This window comes from Cherax quadricarinatus, chromosome 71 (genome assembly GCF_038502225.1).
Source record: "Cherax quadricarinatus isolate ZL_2023a chromosome 71, ASM3850222v1, whole genome shotgun sequence".
Taxonomy (NCBI): domain Eukaryota; kingdom Metazoa; phylum Arthropoda; class Malacostraca; order Decapoda; family Parastacidae; genus Cherax; species Cherax quadricarinatus.
Window position 1 is genome coordinate 6,067,533 of NC_091362.1, and position 16,655 is coordinate 6,084,187.

The 16,655-nt window shown below is 38.8% G+C and overlaps 1 protein-coding gene across 1 annotated transcript in view; it reads left to right on the forward strand.

Moving 5' to 3' along the window:
* Window positions 1-16,655, forward strand: part of LOC128700285 (uncharacterized) — a 117,240-nt gene that overhangs the window by 76,648 nt on the left and 23,937 nt on the right. The window contains exons 6-7 of the mRNA XM_053793355.2: window positions 7,447-7,573; window positions 14,184-14,389. Of these exons, the coding sequence (XP_053649330.2) occupies window positions 7,447-7,573; window positions 14,184-14,389 (333 nt within the window). The remainder of the gene's footprint in view (window positions 1-7,446; window positions 7,574-14,183; window positions 14,390-16,655) is intronic.

Genomic DNA, 16,655 nt, shown 5'->3' on the forward strand with positions numbered 1-16,655 from the left:
TTTTATTTCATTGTTTTGCACGATGACTTGTACGTGGTTCTGTATTATCCTGATAGCAGTATGATAATCTATGTAACTATATTTGTGTATACCTGAAGAAACTTACTTATAAGCTTGGTCAACTGGAACATTGGAATTGCCCAAAATAGGGCTCTAAATGGGTGAAATCACCAATGCATAAATATCGCTGATACCACTAACTTTCCGAGAGCGTAATTCCATAAGTTTTCCATAAATTTTGTACTTTTGGTTTCATTACCTTTGGAATGTGCATTTATGTAGTGCTAATGATAAGAAAGAGATGATTGCTAATGTTATGAATGAAAAGAAGTTGGATGTCCTAACTCAAAGCAAATCAAAGCTGAAAGGGGTAGGCGAGTTTCAATGGGGAGAAATAAATGGGATTAAGTCAGGAGTATCTGAGGGAGTTAGAGCTAAGGAAGGGGATCAGTTATGGAAGGAGAAGGGGGAATATAAATGTATAAATTCAAGGGATATGTGGATTAAAATAAGGGTCAGATGCAAAAAGTGGGTTGTAAATAAGTGTGTATGTACCTGGAGAAAAGAAGAGTGTAGAGGAGAGAGATTTTGGGAGATGTTAAGCGAGTGTGTAGTAACTTTTGAACCAAGTGGGAGAGTAATTGTTGTAGGGGGACCTATATGCTAAAGTAGGAGAAACATTTAGAGAGGGTGTGGTAAGTAAGTTTGGGGTGCCAGGTGTAAATGATAATGAGGGGCCCTTTGATTGAACTTTGCATGGAAAGGGGTTTAGCTATAGGTAATAAATATTGAAAAAAAAAGAGGATAAATAAGTATACAAGATATGGTGTAGGGTGTAATGACAGTACAGTGGACCCCCGGTATTCGATGGCATCGGTATTCGATAAATCCGGTATTCGATGCATTATATTGCAAAAAAAAAATTCCTCGGTATTCTATTGAAAACCCGGTATTCAATACGATTCGTACGAGACCTGTCCACGTGTGGCCTGAACTGCCCCGTGTCTGCCAGTGTTTACAAGCCAGCCAGTGTGCGCGCATCTAAGGATACATTTGGTACATTCCATATTATCCATATTATCAGTGTGTTTGGTGCTTGTTCCTGCAAAATAAGTCACCATGGGCCCCAAGAAAGCTTCTAGTGCCAACCCTGTGGTAAAAAGGGTGAGAATTAGTATGGAAATTAAGAAAGATTTTGAAGGGTTTGGGGCTAACCCTGAGAAGCCTATGCCAGTTGTGGAATCCATTGTGCCTACTTCAAAAATTAAGGAAATGTGTGCACAGTGGGTTGAAGTGCAAACCTTTATGGATGAAAATCACCCTAACACAGCTATTGCAAGCCTTGCTGGTGACTATTACAATGACAATGTTGTGGCCCATTTTAGACAAATCGTAAAGGAACGGGAGGTACAGGGCTCTATGGACAGATTTGTTGTGCGACAGAGGTCCAGTGACTCAAGCTGGTCCTAGTGGCATTAAAAGAAGAAGGGAAGTAACCCCGGAAAAGGACTTGCTACCTCAAGTCCTAATGGAAGGGGATTCCCCTTCTAAACACTAACACCTCTCCCCTCCTCCCATCCCATAAATCATCACCAGATCTTCATTAAAGGTAAGTGTCAATTATTTTATTGTTATTGTAATTGTTCTATTGCATTAAACTTAATATTTCATGTAGTAAATTTTTTTTTCATACTTTTGGGTGTCTTGCACGGATTAATTTGATGTCCATTATTTCTTATGAGGAAAATTGATTCGATTTTCGATATTATCGGTATTCGATGAGCTCTCAGGAACGGATTAATATCGAATACCGGGGGTTCACTGTAGTTTGTTGGTCTACGTATTGGTAGATAAAAGACTGTTCATTAGACTTCAGGATGTACATGTTTATAGAGGGGCCACAGATATATTAGATCACTTTTTAGTTGTAGCTACAGTGAAAGTAAAAGGTTGATGGGATACGGAAAATGGAACTAGCAAGTAAGAAAGAGGTGAAGGTTTATAAACTAAAGGAAGAGACAGTAAGGGTAAGATATAAACAACTATTGGAGGATTGATGGGGTAGTGAGAGTCTGTGCATTGGGGCTGAAGATGTATGGGGTAGGTTTAAGAATGTAGTGTTAGTGTTCAGCAGAAGTTTGTGGTTACAGGAAAGTGGGTTTGGGAGGGAAGAACGATTGGTGGAATGATGATGTAAAGAGAGTACAGTGGTCCCTCGTTTTTCGTAATTAATCCGTTCCTGGAGGAGCTACTATAAACGAAATTTACGATTTGCGAATCAATTTTCCCCATGAGAAATAATGTAAATACAATTAATCCGTTCCTGACACCCAGAAGTATTAAAACAAAAAAAAATTTTACATGAAATATATACATGTAGTACATAAACAATACAATGGGAAATGATGAATGAAACATTAACAGCATAACACTTACCTTTATTGGAGACTCTTCTTAGTGTATGGGAGACTAGAGGAGGAGAGAGATTGGATTGTTTACAGTTTGGAAGGGGAATCCCCTTCCAGCAACACCTCAGGTACCAATTGCTTCTCTGGGGTTGCTTCTCTTCTCTGTTTCTTAATGCCACTAGGACCACCTTGAGAGTCACTCTAGTCCTGTCTCGCAAAGTAACTGTGAAGAGAGCTCTGTTTCTGGCGTCTCTTTAACACTTCCCTAAAATGGCCCAAGACTTTGTCACTGTACATATTTCTCACCTTCTTTACCACAGGCTTGGCACTAGGAGCTTTCTTTGGAGCCATGGTAGCTTATTTAGTACTTGCAAGCACTAAAATGAGTGGAATATTATGAAATATTTTGTAGGAGCACTTGAGGGGACCTTCACTCACTGGTAAACAATGCCAGACTGGCTGGGTAGGGAGGCCGCCTTGGCTCACACCGTGCGTACACGTCCCGGACGAACTACTATTCGTGAGTCAACCTATGAAAAGCGAGTCCATGTTTATACGAAAATACCCCTATGATTGGCGAAATTTACGATTGCCGAGAACTACGAAAAGCGAGGGACCACTGTAGTCAGAAAGAAAAAGTTAGCATATGAGAGGTTTTTGCAAAGTAGAACTGATGCAAGGAGGGAGGAGTCTATAGAGAGAAAAAGAGAGGTTAGGAGAGTGGTGAAACAATGTAAAAAGAGAGCAAATGAGAGTGAGTGAGATGTTATCAACAGATTTTGTTGAAAATAAGAGAGAGTTTTGGAGTGAGATTAATAAGTTGAGGAATCCTACGGAACGAATGGATTTGATTGTTAAAAATAGGAGAGGAGAGTTATTAAATGGAGAGTTAGAGGTATCGGGAAAATGGAGGAAATATTTTGAGGAATAGTTAAATGTTGATGAAGATAGGGAAGCTGTGACTTTTTGTATAGGGCAAGGAGGAATAACATCTTGTAGGAGTGAGGATGAGCCAGTTGTGAGTGTGGGGGAAGTTCGTGAGGCAGTGGGTAGAATGAAAGGGGGTAAGGCAGCTGGGATTCATTGGATAAAGATAGAAATGTTAAAAGCAGGTGGGGATATAGTTTTGGAGTTTTTGCTTTTATTAATAAGTGTATGGAAGAGGGTAAGGTACCTAGGGATTGGCAGAAAGCATGCATAGTTCGTTTGGCAAAAGGCAAAGGGGACAATAGAGAGTGCAGAAATTATAGGGGAATAAGTATGTTGAGTACTAGGTAGTAGGTTGGTAGACAGCAACTGCCCAGGGAGGTACTACCGTCCTGCCAAGTGAGTGTAAAACGAAAGCCTGTAATTGTTTTATATGATGGTAGGATTGCTGGTGTCCATTTTTCTGTCTCACAAACATGCAAGGTTTCAGGTACGTCTTGCTACTTCTACTTACACTTAGGTCACACTACACATACATGTACAAGCATATATATACACACCCCACTGGGTTTTCTTCTATTTTCTTACTAGCTCTTGTTCTTGTTTATTTCCTCTTACCTCCATGGGGAAGTGGAACAGAATTCTTCCTCCGTAAGCCATGCGTGTTGTAAGAAGCGACTAAAATGCCAGGAGCAAGGGGCTAGTAACCCCTTCTCCTGTATATATTATTAAATGTAAAGGGAGAAACTTTCGTTTTTCCTTTTGGGCCACCCCGCCTCGGTGGGATACGGCCGGTGTGTTGAAAGAAGAAAGAAGTAGTAGTATGTTTAGTATACCTGGTAAAGTGTATGGTAGAATTGTTATTGAAATAATTAAGATTAAGATGGAGAGTAGGATAGCAGATGAACAAGGAGGCTTTAGGAAGGATAGGGGGTGTGTAGACCAAGTGTTTACAGTGAAACATACAGGTGAGCAATATTTAGATAAGGTTAAAGAGGTTTTTGTGGCATTTATATAAAGGATTTGGAAAAGGCGTATGACAGGGTGGATGGGGGGAGGGGGAAGCAATATGGCAGATGTTGCAAATGTATGGAATAGGAGGTAGGTTATTGAAAGCAGTGAAGATTTTTTATGAGGATAGTAAGGCTCACGTTAAGAGTATGTAGAAGATAGGGAGATTTTTTCCCAGTAAAAGTAGGCCTTAGACAAGGATGTGTGATGTCACCATGATTGTTCAATATATTTATTGAAATTTAAATGTTTATTTCTCTGTAAAGATTACAATTGGTGGTTTACATATTATAAAACAATTACAAAGAAGGCCACTAGCATGCCTAGCAAGCCTAGGCATTTTGGGCAGACTAATAATAATACTTATTCCATATTACAGGTTACAAATGATTAAATGGATTTACTTACAGTAGTGAGGTAGTTCAAATTACAGATGATTAAATGGATTTACATACAATAGTGAGGTAGTTCAGAATATTTAAGAATATAACAATTTGCAAAATTAGTAATGAGAATGGTTTTGTCTTGGCCTGATACACAGTTTCTATTAAAGCTCCTATATTGGAGTATCTCAGGCAAATTTAGGACTAGCTTGATAATTATTAGGCAGTTTTATGTTCATAGTCATTTATGTCAAGAAGAGGATGTGTGTGTATATGAATGGATGGTTTTCATGTAGTTAGTTGATGGTGGGGTATGTTAGGGAGATAAGATGTTTCTTAACAGTAGTTTTGAAAATGGTGGCCGAGTCTGCAGTTCTAGAGTTTTCAGGTAGGGAGTTTCAGATTTTAGGCCCTTTAATGTACATTGAACTTTTGTATGGATTTAGCCAGACACAGGAAATGTCAGAGTTTTTTGTCTGGTATTGTGTCTATGGGTCCTGTCACAACTATCAAAAGCATTTTAGTTTGGGGTTAATATTGGAATTTGTGGTACTGTATATGTAGGTTGCACAATAGTAAGTGTGGATGCTCCAAACAGTGAGTAAGTTTAGGTCTTCAAGGAGGGGGGAAGGAGTGTTGCCTGGGATTGGATTGTGTGATAATTCTTACTGTGCCTTTTTGTTGGGTTATTATTGGTTTTGGGTGGGTTGCTGCTGTTGATCCCCAAGCACAAATGGCATAGGTGAGGTAGGGATAGATGAGTGAATAGTATAGTGTGAGTAGGGCTGATTGTGGTACATAGTAACATATCTTAGAGAGGATCCCAACCATTTTGGATACTTTTTTTTGCTATGTGTTGGAAATGGGTGCTGAAATTCAGGTTGCTGTCAAGGTGTAGGCCCAGGAATTTGCCCTCATTATGTTTAGCAATAAGAGTGTTGTCACTCATAATGTTGATAGATGGGGTTGTAAGAGAAGTGAATGCTCAGGTGTTGGCAAGAGGTGTGGGGGTTAAAAGATAAAGAATCTAACACACAGTGAGAGTTGTCACAGTTGCTCTTTGCTGATGACACTGTGCTTTTGGGAGATTCTAAAGAGAAGTTGCAGAGGTTGGTGGATGAGTTAGGTAGAGTATGTAAAAGAAGAAAATTAAAAGTGAATATAGGAAAGAGTAAGGTGACGAGAGTAACAAAAAAAATTTGGTAACGAAAGATTGGATATCAGATTGGAGGGAGAGAGTATGGAGGAGGTGAATGTATTCAGATATATTTAGGAGTGGACGTGTCAGCAGATGGGTCTATGAAAGGCCAAGGTGATTCATAGAATTGACAAAAGTAAAAAGGTGAGTGGTGCACTGAGGAGTCTGTGTTGACAAAGAACTTTGTCCATGGAAGCAAAGAGTTGAATGTATAAGAATATAGTTATACCAACACTCTTATATGGGTGTGAAGCATGGGTGGTAAATGTTGCAACAAGGAGAAGGCTGGAGGCAGTGGAGATGTTGTGTCTGAGGTGTGAATATAATGCAGAGAATTTGTAGTTTGGTAATAGGGAAGAGATGTGGGATTACCAAAACTGTTATCCAGAGGGCTGAGGAGGGGTTGTTGAGGTGGTTTGAACATATAGAGAGGATGGAACAAAAGATACCAGAAAACACTGCTGGGACAAGTGTAGAAGTCTTCAAGAGGAAACTGGACAAGTAGCTTCACCAGGTGCCAGATCAACCAGGGTGTGATGAATACATGTATGTGGGTCAGCAGGCCACCAACAGCAACAACTTGGTTGACCAGGCAAGCACCAGACAAGCCTGACCCAAGGCTGGGCTCTGGGGGTAGAAAAACTCTGATAATTCATCAAAGATTGAGATTGAGTGGATACACAGTGAATAACACAACACAAATCCACTCATACACAGTGAATAACCACTAGAACTGTACACAACACTGATCCACTCATGCACAGTGAATAACACAACACTAATCCACTCATACACAGTGAATAACCACTAGAACTGTACACAACACTGATCCACTCATGCACAGTGAATAACACAACACTAATCCACTCATACACAGTGAATAACCACTAGAACTGTACACAACACTGATCCACTCATGCACAGTGAATAACACAACACTAATCCACTCATACACAGTGAATAACCACTAGAACCGTATACAGCACTGATCCATCCTTGTTGTCTTGCAAGGTGTTAGAGCAATACATGTACAAACCCTCAAAATCAGGATTTGGAATGTGAAGTTTATAGATTTGAGTTTTTTTCAGTTCTCTAAAATCTGGGATTTTCACATCCTGGATCTCAGTTTGAAGAATTTTTTTGCAGCTCTTAACCCTTAAACTGTCCAAACGTAGATCTACGTTTTTTTCAACATTTGAATGTAAAAAATGTAGATCTTTTTGTTTTTTACATTTGAAAACGTGTAAAATAAAACTTTGATCTTTTTTTTATGTTATATTTGAAAATATGTAAAAAAACGTAGATCTACTTTTTTTTTACATATTTTCAAATATAACAAAAAAAAGTAGATCAAAGTTTTTTTACATGTTTTCAAATGTAAAAAAACAAAAAGATCTACATTTTTTACATTCAAATGTTGAAAAAGACGTAGATCTACGTTTGGACAGTTTAAGGGTTAAATCCACATATCCCTCCCATGTTATAATTGTATTTCAGAATCTGTACCTTTTTTATACAGGGACTGTAGTGTGGTTATCAATGGAGTAAATGTTGCCACAGCTCAAGGAGACAATAAGAAAACTACCAGGGAAGCAGCTGCAGCCAAAGCTTTGGAGTTTCTTTCTCATCGTTGTTACACAGTTAAGGTACTGTACCAGATTAGTATGTATATTTTTTTTTTTTCAACAAACTGACCGTATCCCACCAAGGCAGGGTGGCCCAAAAAGAAAAACGAAAGTTTCTCCTTTTTAAATTTAGTAATTTATACAAGAGAAGAGGTTACTAGCCCCTTGCCCCCGGCATTTTAGTCGCCTCTTACAACATGCATGGCTTACGGAGGAAGAATTCTGCTCCACTTCCCCGTGGAGATAAAAGGAAATAAACAAGAACAAGAACTAGAAAGAAAATAGCAGAAAACCCAGAGGGGTGTGTTGTATATGTATGTGTAGTGTGACCTAAGTGTAAGTAGAAGTAGCAAGACGTACCTGAAATCTTGCATATTTATGAGACAGAAAAAAGGACACCAGCAATCCTACCATCATGTAAAACAATTACAGGCTTTCATTTTACACTCACTTGGCAGGACGGTATTACCTCCCTGGGCGGATGCTGTCTACCAACCTACTACCTAAAAGAGTATGTATATCTTTCTTTCTTTCAACACATCGGCCATATCCCACTGAGGCGGGTTGGCCCAAAAGGAAAAACGAAAGTTTCTTCTTTTACATTTAGTAATATATACAGGAGAAGGGGTTACTAGCCCCTTGCTCCCGGCATTTTAGTCGCCTCTTACAACACATATGGCTTACGGAGGAAGAATTATGTTCCACTTCCCCATGGAGGTAAGAGGAAATAAACAGGAACAAGAACTAGAAAGAAAATAGAAGAAAACCCACAGGGGTGTGTATATATATGCTTGTACATGTATGTGTAGTGTGACCTAAGTGTAAGAAGAAGTAGCAAGACGTACCTGAAATCTTGCATGTTTATGAGACATAAAAAAGACACCAGCAATCCTACCATCAAGTAAAACAATTACAGGCTTTCGTTTTACACTCACTTGGCAGGACGGTAGTACCTCCCTGGGCGGTTCCTGTCTACCAGCCTACTACCTAAAAGAGTATGTATATTCTTTCTTTCAACACATCGGCCGTATCCCACAGAGGCGGGGTGGCCCAGAAGGAAAAATGAAAGTTTCTCCTTTTACATTTAGTAATATATACAGGAGAAGGGGTTACTAGCCCCTTGCTCCTTGCATTTTAGTCGCCTTTTACAACACGCATGGCTTACGGAGGAAGAATTCTGATCCACTTCCCCATGGAGATAAAAGGAAATAGACAAGAACAAGAACTAGAAAGAAAATAGAAGAAAACCCTGAGGGGTATGTATATATATGCTTGTACATGTATGTGCAGTGTGACCTAAGTGTAAGTAGAAGTAGCAAGACGTACCTGAAATCTTGCATGTTTATGAAACAGAAAAAAGGACACCAGCAGTCCTACCATCGTGTAAAACAATTATTGGCTTTCGTTTTACACTCACTTGGCAGGATGGTAGTACCTCCCTGGGCAGTTGCTGTCTACCGACCTACTACCAAAAAGAGTATGTATATATATATATATACATATATTTTTTTTTTTCCAATTCAAGGGTTGTCTCCCACTGAGGCAAGGTGACCTAAAAAGAAAAAAACAAAAGTTTTTCTTTTTAAATTTAGTAATTTATACAGGAGAGGAGGTTACTGGGACCTCGAGTGTTATTCTAGCAATAAATTTATACGTTGCTTTCTTGGTAAAATAATAATTGCTTTATTAACCAAGATTACAAGTTTCACATATACTTTACACTGAATTAAGAATAGAGTAAATCCTCTTGTACATTTCTGAAAATCAGTGCCTCATGAAAATCACCATACAGTAAGTCCTTGACTTGCACATTGGAGACCTCTTGAATTGTGTATAATAATCATAATACAGAAGTCTTCAACTTACCAACATGTTGGGGACCTTCTGTATTGTTTATAATACAGCATCTCCTCACCTAACAACAGGGTTTTGTTCCTAAGGCCTCACTGGTAAACGAATTTGTCACTCAGTGAGGCGCATACTATCATGGTAGTGGGTTTGTGTCACCCATCTTTGATATTGTTTTAATGTCGCCTTTGAACCATTTATAACATTTCTGGTGTATTTTTAAATGTTTATACAAACATGTACTGTATATTATAATAAACAGAATAGGGGAAATCAGCTCTAATAAACATTTAGATATGAATACTGGTCAGAGAGCCCATCGTAAGTCCGAGTCATCGGTAAACGAATACGTCGCTAAGTGAGGAGAGGCTGTAATGATATAGCATTAACCCTTTCAGGGTCGCCAGGCCCTCTCCCAGATTTGTTCTCAGGGTCGCCCAAATTTCAAAACAAAAAATAATTTTTTCTTATGAAAAGATAGAGAATCTTTTCCCAATCATAATGACACCAAAAGTATGAAATTTGATGGAAAACTTATGGAATTATGCTCTCGCGAAGTTAACGGTGTCGACAATGTTTACGCATCAGCGATTTTGACGTGTATTGGACGCATAGCATGATTTGTTTACTTTTGAACTTCGGAAAAAATAGAAGATTTCTGCTACTTTGAGCTCGATTTCAAGGTACTTTTCATTGTAAAACCAATCAAAATCGTCTCAATTTCTCTAATATGTCTTCCATTCTATAAAATGAGACCAAGAAAACTAGAATACCATCATAAATACCATACGAAAATTCAGTGCAAAGTCACTGTTTTAAACCAAAAACACTGTCAAAGTTTTTTTTTTCATTACGCACTGTGTGCTGCAGGATTTTTTTTATACTGCGCACACTGACCACATAGACACATTCTTTCATATGTAGGCCTACCAGCTTTCTCTCACTAGATTTGAGGGAGCTAGAATTTAGGCATACTAGTACATCAAAAACCCTGGTGCGTAAGCCGTACTAGTACGTCAGAAACCCTGAAAGGGTTATTGATATAATAATGAAATTATACACAATAATGATATAATAATAATATTATACACAATAATATAATAATATTATACACAATAATATAATAATGATAGTATACACAATACAGAGGATTCTCAACGTGTTTGTAAGTTGAGAACTTACCATATATATCTGAGTAGAACCCGACTGTGTGTTATTTTGCCAGAAAATCATTAGTTTTTCATATATCTCATGGATAAGTCTATCCTAGTCTTTGAGGGACTCTAAAAGAGGCCAAATGGTTCTAACTCAAAATATATTCTAGTCAAAACTTCAGGAGGTGAAGGGATGGGAGAAAATGAAAATGTGACAATTGATAAACAAAAATAAAGGAACCATGCAAGTCCCACTAGCCCATGCTAGGCAGGACTTACTCACATCAAACCATTATATGACAAGGCCAGAGGAACACTGAAGTAGGCCTACTGGCCCATACTAGGTAGGACCTACTGGCCCATGCTAGATGTTAGGTAGGTCCTACTCAAATCCAACCTCTCTTACTCACATATTTGTTCAAAATCTATAAAGCTACCCAAGGTTTTTGGTTCAGTGATCGAAGGCAGATCAGGGCAGGAAAGATAGGACAGGATAGGGCAGTCCAGGCAGGGCTGGGCAGAGCATGTAAGGTCAAGCCAGGACTGTTAGGGCAAGGCAGACTAGGCAATGCAGGCCAGGGCAGGACAAGACAGACATAGCAGGGCAGGCACAATAGGGCACGGCAGGCACAGCAGAGCAGGGCAGGCATGACAGGGCGAGGCAGGCACGACAGAGCAGGGCAGGCATGACAGGACAAATAAGGCAGGCCACAGAAGATGGGTAGTGCCAGGCCAGAGCAGATAGGGTAAGGCAGAGCAAGGTAAGGCAGGCCAGGCAAGTAAGATAGGGCAGCAGGCAGACAAAAAAAAAGAAGGGATGCAGGGCATGGCAAGCTAGGGCAGAGCAAGGTAGGGCAGGTTTTATTTTTTTTTTCTTTGGTGGGGAGAGCATGCATGGTACACATAAACTTGAATTAGTTTATGGACTAGTCATTAGGTTGATAGATCAAACTATTTTTTTAACGCTGCCATCACTGAGGCAAAGTGACCCCAAAAATAAAAAGAAACGCTTTCAGTCTCATTCACACTATCACTGTCTTCGCAGAGGTACATGGTTACTACAGTTTAGATATCACCCTAAACAGCAAATATCCCAAACCCCTCCTTTAAAGATTCTTTAATACATGGAAATAATAGTCAAGAAAGTTAATGCATGACACTGTCAGCTCATGTATAAAGCTCGTCTTTATAGTGCAATTTTTCATAAGTGTGATTGAAAAGGCACTTCAAAAATTGAATAGCACAAGGAAAAACCTTCATAGCATATATAGATGTATACTGGTGAGCTAGCAATGTGTGTGTATGTTAGTATTTAATGTTAGTTAAATGTTAGTTAACCCTTTCAGGGTCGAAAGGCCCTCTCCTAAACTTGTTCTCAGGGTTGAAAATTTTTTGGAAAAAAAAAATTTTCTTATGAAAAGATAGAGAATCTTTTCCCGATCATAATGACACCAAAAGTATGAAATTTGATGGAAAGCTTACGGAATTATGCTCTCGCGAAGTTAACGGTCTCGACGATGTTTACGAATCAGCGATTTCACCCAATTTGAGCCCTATTTTTGGCCAATTCCAGTGTACTAGTTGACAGAAATCATAATTATTTTGTTAGAACTCCATTTTTTCTATCGAAAGAGTACAAGAAACCACCCATTTACCGATTTCAACTATCCAATAAAGTGGTCAGAAATTTGCAATTTTGCCAATTTCACACAAATTTAAAAAGATGCCAATTTCCAAATAGGGACCAGAATAAACAAGACAGACATTCCTGGTACTAAAATAGCATTTCCTCTCTTCATTAGTCACATCCCCAGGCCCCTCTTATATTTCTTTTGCTTTCCACTTTGAATTTTTATTCTCACAAAAAAATAGAAGATTTACTGTTATACAGACTACTGCATTAGTGTAGAAATGGTCTAAATAATACATGTATCAGCGCACTTGTGAAAGAATATTAGACTCACCAGTTGACATGTATTGGACACGTGGCATGATTTGTTTACTTTTGAACTTTGGCAAAAATCAAACATTTCTGCTACTTTGAGCTCAATTTCAAGGTACTTTTCATTGTAAAACCAATCAAAATCATCTCAATTTCTGTAATATGTCTTCCATTCTATAAAATGAGACCAGGAAAACTAGAATACAACCATAAATACCATATGAAAATACAGTGCAAAATTGCTGTTTTAAACCAAAAACACGGTCAAAGTTTTTTTTTCTCATTACACACTGTGTGCTGCAGGATTTCTTTAATACTGTGCACACTGACCACATAGACCCATTCTTTCATATGTAGGCCTACCAACTTTCTCTCGCTAGATTTGAAGGCGCTAGAATTTACGCGTACTAGTACGTAAACAACTCTGAAAGGGTTGAAGGTATTAGTTGTCTCGAGGTCAGTTTTTTCAGCATTATTTTTTAGTTGTGTTTTAGGCTAGCTTTTTAGTTTAAGACAAACAGCACACTGCATGTTTAACACCACTGGAAGGACTGCTGACAATTGCTGAACAAGCTTATATTAGAACAAAAAGATGACTTGATAAAGCTCTGCACAATGTTATGTTAGGACAAGATGGCTTGATGAAGCTCTGCACACCATTATATTAGGACAAGATGATAAAGCTTTACACAACTTTATGTTAGGACAAGAAGTTGACTTGATAAAGCTCTACACAGTGAAACATGTCCCAGTGAAACCTTGCTGACACCACATCTTTGTTGATAGTTCTTACCATACATCCAGTTTGTGGAGTAGAGTAGACCCTCTATTTATTGTGCCTAAATTAAATGACCTTCAGGAAACAAGGGATGAAATTCACTGTGTCACCGGATATTGAAACAATGGACGAAATCTGTTAGTTACAAGATTGTTTGTTATTTTTACAATCTTGCAAAACGACTTCATCTCTATACACAACAGTGCTGTCACTGGCCGCCTACTCTCCTCTATTAGTTTGTTTTCACATGGGTTTACTGTACGTTAATATCAACATGTCCCCACTGAATTGTTGCAAAACTCAGCTGGTTCATAAATTTTTAGTAAATGTCTACAGGAGAAGGGGTTACTAGCCCATTGCTCCCGGCATTTTAGTCGCCTCATACGACACGCATGGCTTACGGAGGAAAGATTCTTTTCCACTTCCCCATGGACAATAGAAGAAATAAAGAAGAACAAGAGCTATTTAGAAAAAGGAGAAAACCTAGATGTATGTATATATATATGCATGTGTGTGTCTGTGAAGTTTGACCAAAGTGTAAGTAGGAGTTGCAAGATATCCCTGTTATCTAGCGTGTTTATGAGACAGAAAAAGAATCATCTCCCAAAATTTCTCTTCTCTATGTTCATCTCTTTCCCAGGTGCAAAAAAAACTTTATATAATCCACTTTTTGCATTCCACCCTTATTTTGATCTCCACAATCCTTCAATTTATACATTTATATTCCCTCTTTTTCATAGTTACCACTACTCACTCTTTGACTGTAATTCTCTTGAATACAGCTAACCTAATTCCATTTATTTCTCCCCACTAAAAATCTAATCTCTTCAGCTTTGTTTTGCTTAGAACTAGGACATCCATTCACTGTAATCCTTTTATATAGTATACTAATATATCACTTGTTCACAGGTTTTGCAAATACATGCATCAGGAAAAAAGGTGCCTTTTGCGAATGTTACAAGTGACACAACACAGTACACAGGTGTGGAAGGCATAAATGCCTCCTTAGATAAGCCCATAGATGATGGTTCACTGGGTAGCAAACTGCTGAAGATGATGGGCTGGACAGGAGGAGGGCTTGGCAAAGAAGGCTCAGGAATTACTGAGCCTATCAGGTGAGTTCTCTAAGAGTGTAAATCCAATTTTTGGGATGGGAAAAGTACAGCAATATGTTGAATAGTACAGTTTTGAACAGTACAGGTTTTGATATACTACTTAATATGGTTTATAAATTTAATAAAAAAAAAATTTTTTATTATCACACTGGCCGATTCCCACCAAGGCAGGGTGGCCCAAAAAAGAAAAACTTTCACCATCATTCACTCCATCACTGTCTTGCCAGAAGGGTGCTTTACACTACAGTTTTTAAACTGCAACATTAACACCCCTCCTTCAGAGTGCAGGCACTGTACTTCCCATCTCTAGGACTCAAGTCCGGCCTGCCGGTTTCCCTGAACCCCTTCATAAATGTTACTTTGCTCACACTCCAACAGCACGTCAAGTATTAAAAACCATTTGTCTCCATTCACTCCTATCAAACACGCTCACGCATGCCTGCTGGAAGTCCAAGCCCCTCGCACACAAAACCTCCTTTACCCCCTCCCTCCAACCTTTCCTAGGCCGACCCCTACCCCACCTTCCTTCCAGTACAGACTGATACACTCTTGAAGTCACTGTTTCGCTCCATTCTCTCTACATGTCCGAACCACCTCAACAACCCTTCCTCAGCCCTCTGGACAACGGTTTTGGTAATCCTGCACCTCCTCCTAACTTCCAAACTACGAATTCTCTGCATTATATTCACACCACACATTGCCCTCAGACATGACATCTCCACTGCCTCCAGCCTTCTCCTCGCTGCAACATTCATCACCCATGCTTCACACCCATATAAGAGCGTTGGTAAAACTATACTCTCATACATTCCCCTCTTTGCCTCCAAGGACAAAGTTCTTTGTCTCCACAGACTCCTAAGTGCACCACTCACCCTTTTCCCCTCATCAATTCTATGATTCACCTCATCTTTCATAGACCCATCCGCTGACACGTCCACTCCCAAATATCTGAATACATTCACCTCCTCCATACTCTCTCCCTCCAATCTGATATCCAATCTTTCATCACCTAATCTTTTTGTTATCCTCATAACCTTACTCTTTCCTGTATTCACTTTTAATTTTCTTCTTTTGCATACCCTACCAAATTCATCCACCAATCTCTGCAACTTCTCTTCAGAATCTCCCAAGAGCACAGTGTCATCAGCAAAGAGCAACTGTGACAACTCCCACTTTATGTGTGATTCTTTATCTTTTAACTCCACGCCTCTTGCCAAGACCCTCGCATTTACTTCTCTTACAACCCCCTCTGTAAATATATTAATATAAATTTTATTTCTGACAAGCTGTTGGAAAGTGAGCAGGGTAATATTTTTGAAGGGATTCAGGGAAACCGGAAACTGGAAATGGGAAGTACAGTGCTTGCACTTTAAAGAAGGGGTTTGGGATATTAGCAGTTTGGAGTGATGTCTAAACTGTCATATCTGAGCACCTCTGCAAAGACAGTGATTATATATGAATGGTGATGACAGTGTTGAATTTTGATGAGTTTTTTCTTTTTTCTTTTTGGGTCATCCTGCCTCAGTGGGAAATGGCTGACGTATTAAAAAAAATTATTTACTTCATGGGGAGGTGAAACAGAATTCTTCCTTTATAAACCTTGTGTGTTGTAAGAGGCGACTAAAATGCCGGGAACAAGGGGCTAGTAACCCCTTCTCCTGTATATGTTTTTAAATTTAAAAAGAAACTTTCATTTTTCTTTTTTGGGCCACTCTGCCTCATTGGGATATGGCTGGTTTGTTGAAAGAAGAAATTTTATTTACTGTGTTTTATGGCAAACAAGGCTATTTCCTTCTGTTCTTACATCATTGCTTAGGGTTTCAAATTAGTAAGTTTATTTAGGTACAGGTACACATAAATACAGTTACACAAATTATAATAGTAACGTGTGTAAATTACCTAGGATAACCCAGAAAAATCAGACAGGTGACTTATTTTCACTGGGGTCCATGATTTCCATTATTTATCTTTGTGTACTAAATGGTTCTTCAGTTTTTTGTTTTTGATGAATGTCAATGTATCTGCAATTGAATATCTGCAGGACACTATCACTTATATGAGTCATGTACAGTATGTATATGAACTGGACCTGACTGGCCATGTTCTCTTTCTACTTACTGTCTCAATGCATGCACATGAATGTGTGTACACTAGGACTGCATATTGATTTGTGATGGTTTTTTCATGCTTAAGTTTTTATTTTTTTTTTATTATCACACCGGCCGATTCCCACCAAGGCAGGGTGGCCCGAAAAAGAAAAACTTTC